The following is a 6,716-nucleotide window of genomic DNA, read 5'->3' as shown; positions in this document are numbered from 1 at the left end:
AATCTTTTCTCTCCTAACACATCCTCTTCCAGCCTCATCCCAGCTTACCCAATCTCATCAAGCTTTACTCACTCTCATCACACCTTACCCAACTTTACCTGATATCCTATTTTATCTATCCCAGTCACTTGTCACCCAACTTTATCTTTACTCATTCAATTTTGTGTCTTCTCATACTATCTAAACCTATATTATCATCCTCCCTTTCCCAAGAAAACCCAGCATAGATAAAAGTATGAGAAAATGGATGGTGACCAACTCAACACAGAGTTATTGTCTCCATATTTGTTTTGGTACATTGAAAACTGCCTATAACCAATTCTTAAATTCCCTAGCTTAACCTTCAGAATACATGGGTAATTACATATGTTTCTGAATTATTTACTGAGGAACCAGTCATGGTTAGAAAGTTCGTATTGTACTATTTGATGACTCCTTTGTCCCAGTATAAAACAGAGTGATTCGAATCTGGGTTAGATGAATAAAAAATGGATCCAGTAAATTGTTCCAGATGTGTAGGGGCCTTTGCTATACCTAGGTTTGGGATTGCAGAAATTCCCTGAGGTTTGGAATCCGATTCTAAAACTATTATCCAAAAATGTACACATTTCCAACCCAGAAGTCTGCACCAGCCCAGGTTTCCATCATTAGATCCTACTTCTCCAGAGCAACCAACATAGAAAGCCCCAAAGAAAATGTCATGGAGATGAGGTAATTTTCCTATTGGCAAGCTTTTTCAAAGCTCCTTTCAGATCTCTGCTACGCAGGCTGTAGATGAAGGGGTTCAGCATGGGGGTGACCACCGTGTACATCACAGCAGAAGCTTTATCCTTCACAGCTGTGTGGATAGAAGAGGGGCTAAGGTAGACCCCGATAGTGGTCCCATAGAAGAGCGCTACCACAGAGAGGTGGGAGCTGCAGGTGGAGAAGGCTTTCTTCCTGCCCCCTGCGGAGGGGACCTTGAGAATAGCCACAACAATTCGGGCATAGGAGGCAAGGATGCAGAGGAAGGGGGTGACAATCACCATCCCACCCACAATAAGCACCAAGATCTTGTTGACTGTGGTGTCAGAGCAGGACAATCGGAGCAGTGGTGTGAGATCACAGAAGAAGTGAGGGAGCTCAGTGCTGGCACAGAAATACAAACGAGACATGAGGAGGGTGTGCGCCAGGGAAATCAGGCTGGAGAAAACCCAGGGCCCACCTACCAGCAGCCCACAGAGACGGGGGCTCATGATTGTCATGTAGTGCAGTGGATGACAGATGGCCACAAAGCGGTCATAAGCCATCACAGCAATCAAGACACTGTCCATGATTCCAAAAAAGTGGAAAAAATACATCTGTGTCAGGCAGCAGACGTAGGAAATGGACTTAGTCCTGGACTGAATGTTTGCCAGCATCTTTGGGACAGTGTTAGTGGCCAGGCAGAGGTCGACAAAGGAGAGGTTGGCGAGGAAGAAGTACATAGGAGTGTGGAGGTGTGAATCAGAGGTAATGGCCAGGATGATCAGGGCGTTCCCAGTCACGGTGACAACGTACATGCACAGAAATATTGCGAAGAGGAGAGGCTGCTGCTCAGGCTTGTCTGAAAGTCCCAGGAGGAAGAATTCTTGAGCATTTGTTTTATTCCCTAGATCCATGTATCTGGGAGAGAAAAAGAGTGGTTTATGACATCACGGCTAGAGCCTTCAAGCAGCAGGTGGATAACTGCCCTCCAAAAGACTATAGCATTAGCTAAGAAGTTATACTAGATATGCACAAATGGAGTATAATAGACCTTTGTGAACACAATCTCAGTTCCCTGTAGTACTTTTAGCTGATATTTTATATAGCTAATTCATATTGAGCTTGTGGTCCACTAAAACCCCCGAACTTTTCCACATAAACTGTGTCTAGCCACACTCCTACATTGCTGTATTTTGCAATGAATGCTTTGAACTCAGATGCGGAGCTTTATTCATCCTTATGAAATTGCATTAGGACAATATTATTCACTTGATTTCTGAAGTCACCTTTTTCTTCTCAGGAGAGGTCACAGCTTTATATTTCTAAGAGCAATGGGAGAAAATTAGAGAGCTTCATTTTAGCTCTTAATTAGAGCTCTTAATAATGAAAGATGCTCAAATATGAAATTTTCTGATGTAGGAGGTTATTAACTCCTCCTTGCTTAAATCGTTGAGAAGATAGATAGGTAATGTGTCCAGGGTGCTATAAGAGGCATTTATGATTCAGGTACTGATTAGATTAGAAACCCTTTGAAATCCCTTAAGACTGAGATTCTGTAATTCTCAGATTCTATAATTCCAGAATTCTACTATTAATCCGTATTATACTCAGGAAGGTAACAACCATACTCACTCAGCTGCTAAAGAAAACTTTACCTTTTAATTGATTTGCATCCAGGATTCAGGGGATTAAAGAGGCTTTTTGTTAGCAGACCTAAGCATGGAAATGTAAAAAAAAAAAATCATATCCTAAAATTGTTTACTTGGGAGGTTTCCTAGAAGAATTAAGCATTTGTTTTATTCCCTAGTTCCATGTATCTGAGGGGGGAAAGAGTGGTTTATGACATCACTGCTACAAGTCTTCAAGTAGCAGGCAAATAACTACTATCAGGGAGACTATAGCATTGGATACTAGATATGCACAAATGGAGTATTAATTTGTGAGTGCAATCTCAGTCACCTTTCATAGTTTTAGCTGATATTTTATATAGTTAACTCATATTGAGCTTGTGGTCTACTAATACCACAGACCTTTTTCACATGAACTGTGTCTAGCCACATTCCCACATTGCTAAACTTTGCAGTGAATGCTTTGAACTCAAATGTAGAACTTTATTTGTTCTTATGAAATTATATTAAGACAGAGGTTGAAAATCTAGTTCTTTGAAAGAAAAATCCAATCATTAGAAAGATGAGAGGCAGCCATGAAATATTGGGTAGATAGCAAAATGATCTTGGAGATCTTGGAGGATTTGAGTTCAAATCCAGTCTCTGACACATTCTAGCTGTTTGACCCAGGATGTGCCATTTAGCTTTTCCTTTAGGCAACTGTCTATAAGACTATAAATTGTGGAGAAGATATCAACCTGCTTTCTCATCTGAGAGTTCTCTTTACCAATGAAATCTCAAGTCCACTCTCACTCTTTTTCTCCACTAAACCAAAACATCTGCCTTCTGCAACCAATAAAAGTGAGCCCTCTTGGCCCCACATCACATCCCATGATGTTCTTCCATAAATTCGTAGACAATTCTTGTGTTTCCTACCTCCCAAGATTTCTCTAGTTCCTTTAGCCTGGTTGTTATTCCCCTTCGTATACTGATAGAGTTTTTCTGGATGCAGTGAAATATCAATTTAATTCCCAAATGTAATCCAAGAATAAAACATAATATTCCATATAAAGTCTGAAAAAGAGCAACAATTATCTAATTTGATATAAATACTAAAGAGCAAATTAGCTTTCTTGAGTATCTTCAGACTGTTGTAGTGACCGCACAGATCTTTGCCACATGACTTTTTCTCAAGCCAAAATTCTCTACCTTTGAGATATCTGATTTTAATTTAATTGCTGGTCTTAGCATTTATTTTTGGTAAATTTAATTTTACTCGATTCAACCCATTATTCCAGTCAATGAAGCACTTTTAGAATATTGATTCTGCCATCTAATAGATTATCTTTTTTCTAATATCTAATTAAGACAATCTAATAGGTTGTCTCAATTTTATGTTATTTACAAATATGACAAATCTTCTATGTCTTCCTCCATTGATAAGTTAAAGGAAAGAATCCTAGATGGTGAAGGTTACATCTATGCCACATGAGAATTGATAAAGGGAACTGGAGAAGAAATGACTCAAATAGGAGTCATGATCTCTGTCTTCAAGATTAGGCTCCATCTGGAGTATTCTGTTATTGCACTATATTTTGGGAATGATAAGGACAGGCTGGAATAAATCCAGAAGGGCTACCAGCAGTAAAATGCCAGCAAATGTTTAACTCACTCTATGGGGAAAAATGTATTCAGAACAGTTTGAAGTCTAATTTGCATTATCAACATTCTCTCCATCACTTTTTCAAACCTTGATGACCAAAAAACAATGAATCAAGCTCTGAATTCTTTTTTATTGTTCAGTCATTTTTCAGTCATGTCTGACTTCAATTACCCCAATAACCCGAATTAGAATTGAGTTTTTTGGGCAAAAATGCTAAAGTGGTTTACCCTTTCCTTCTCCAGGTGGAGAATTTTTACAAATTCATTTTACAAATGAGAAAACTAAGACAAACAAGGTTAAGTGATTTGTCTAGCATCACACAGCTAGTAAGAGAAGCTGGATTTGAACTCAGGAAATTGTCTTTCTGACTCCATGGCCAGGGCTCTACTCCCTCTGCCACCTAGAAACCCTTAAATTTTCAAGAAGCAAATTTTCACACTGAAAATTTAACAATCAATTCTCACAAGCTGCACAAGTCCCCAAAGGGGAGACTTAAAATCATGTTGAAAGAACTGGAGAACTTTTAGGTAACTAGACAAATGACAAATAATTATAAGATTAAAAAGATAGGACCAAAGACAGTAATCATAAAACAGCTCAGGAACTCTAAGCTTCTTAAAAGCTTTTGGTTTTAAATTTTGGTTCTAAAATTCCATGATTCTAAGACACTTCTTTCCAGGAAGACAATGTTAAACACTAATTAAACATTAAACAATGTGATAAGATGGTTCAAATATATGATCTCGTGGAAGTTCAATTTCCTACATATCCCAGAATCTCCTTTCATTTTCAATTTGAAATTTGATTACATATTCATGACTCCAGGAAAATACATTCTTACAAGTTTTGTTATGGTATACTCCCCCAGGAACTCGTCATTTAGTATGTTTCACTCCAGTGTCCAAACCTTCAAAAGTGGTTCCCAAATAACTAATTTTCTCTAACCAGATGTTCATTTTCCAAAACTAGCTTTCTCTTCCAAAGTCCTCACCTTCACTGAGAAATAGTGATGGTTCCTAATGTATTCAGTCTCCTGCCCAAGACTTCAGAATCCTTAGCAATGCTGTCTAGGTTTCCTCTGGTCACATCATTTATGCCCATATGAATCACCAGAGTCATAATGGTAGTTTCTCTATCATGATTATATGGATTCAAAAAGATAGTAAAACTGTCCATTGTTATTCTTGGATTCACAAATGACTACTTCAGTAGCCTTCAGTGATGAATCACCAAACACCATCACTATTTGTTTCTTCTCTCTTACTAGATAATCTCAATCCTGATAGTCCCTGGGAATCCATAGCATCATTCCTTGGCACACAACCAGCTGATTCATCTTCAGGTTGTCCAGCACCTTGGGAAGGACCACATAACTGTTGGCTAGCTCCAAGTTCAGCAATCCTTCTTTCTTTTCTCCTACATCTTACATTCTTCCACACTTTTACCACAGAGTCTGACACATAGCAAGAACTTAATAACCTCATGTGATTTATTGACTGATTCTAACCTGGTGCCCAAATCAAGAATCTATCTGTCCATTCAAATCGTTTTTCTTCTTCTTTTCACATTGAAGGTTTTCTTCACTTTTTTATAAGAATACTTCATTCTTCTTATATCCTGATCTCTTCTAGGAAGATTAGCTAACAAATTGAGAATAGATAATGGAAACTTAATCATGGCAAAAATACTAACATTGCATACTCAGTGAGGATCACTATAAAATTCTGCCTGCTCATTATGCTTTCTGAAAATGAGATGCTCATTCTCATTCCATCACCTAAGAGTTTTTGTAGCAAACTATGTATGGACAAATTTGATTCTAGAATGGTCATTTTCTTTACCTCATTAACCTTTTGTTAACATGATGACAACTATCCTCAACTTCCTTTCCCTTCTCTTATCCATTGCTTACCTTATCTTGCCCACTATTCATCTTTTTTCTTGGAGTCCATCTCTTACTTCACCTCCCTTATAAGTCTTTCTCTTTTTTCCTACTTCATCTTCAGTTCTTCTCTTTCTATTCTTCCTTCTCTTTTTCTTCCTCAGGGCCTTCTTCTTTTCCTCCTCTCCATGTCTTTCTGCTTCTCCTCCTTCAACTTTGGGTCTTCTCTTTCATCTTTAACTAGTCAGTCAGCAAATAAGCATTTATTAAATGCTTATTCTGTTCCAGGCACTTAGCCAAGTATCCAGAATATAAAAAAAAAAAAAATCAAGTTAACTGTTCCTGTCCCCAAAGAACTCACATTCTAATAGGGGAAAAATATGGAATCAATTAAGATCATGCAAGATATTAGCGAACAGATGAAAGTTAATCTCAGAAAGGAAGACATAGGTAGTTGGAAGAATGAGGAAAGGCTTTATTCAAAAGGTGGAATTTGTGGCGAGCCTGTAAGGAAACCAGGAAAAGCAAGATATAAAGGTGAAGAGTGAGATCATTCCAGGAAAAGAGAACAACTAGTGCAAAATCACAGAGACAAGAGTTGGAGTATCTTTTGTGAGGAACATCTAGTCGTATAAATCATCTGCTTATTGTCCTTCAGTTTCTCAGGGACCCCAAATTTCCCCTTCCCAAATTCAATCTCTGACACATTCAAATCCCAGCAACCAGCAAATACCACTACTTCCTATAGAAGCACATTTCCACTTTGGAACACCTGTAATAGTTAGAAAGTTCCTTCTTAGATTGAATTGAAATCTATTTCTCTCCAAGGCAATCCTAA

The 6,716-nt window shown here is 38.1% G+C and overlaps 1 protein-coding gene across 1 annotated transcript; it reads right to left on the bottom strand.

Moving 5' to 3' along the window:
- Positions 1–698: 698 nt before the first annotated feature.
- LOC127543552 (olfactory receptor 24-like) lies at positions 699–1,640 on the bottom strand. The gene has a single exon (XM_051969708.1). It carries the CDS (start codon positions 1,638–1,640, stop codon positions 699–701), a length of 942 nt encoding a protein of 313 aa, XP_051825668.1.
- Positions 1,641–6,716: the final 5,076 nt, after the last annotated feature.

This window comes from Antechinus flavipes, chromosome 1 (genome assembly GCF_016432865.1).
Source record: "Antechinus flavipes isolate AdamAnt ecotype Samford, QLD, Australia chromosome 1, AdamAnt_v2, whole genome shotgun sequence".
Taxonomy (NCBI): domain Eukaryota; kingdom Metazoa; phylum Chordata; class Mammalia; order Dasyuromorphia; family Dasyuridae; genus Antechinus; species Antechinus flavipes.
This window is presented reverse-complemented; position numbering and strand designations above follow the sequence as displayed.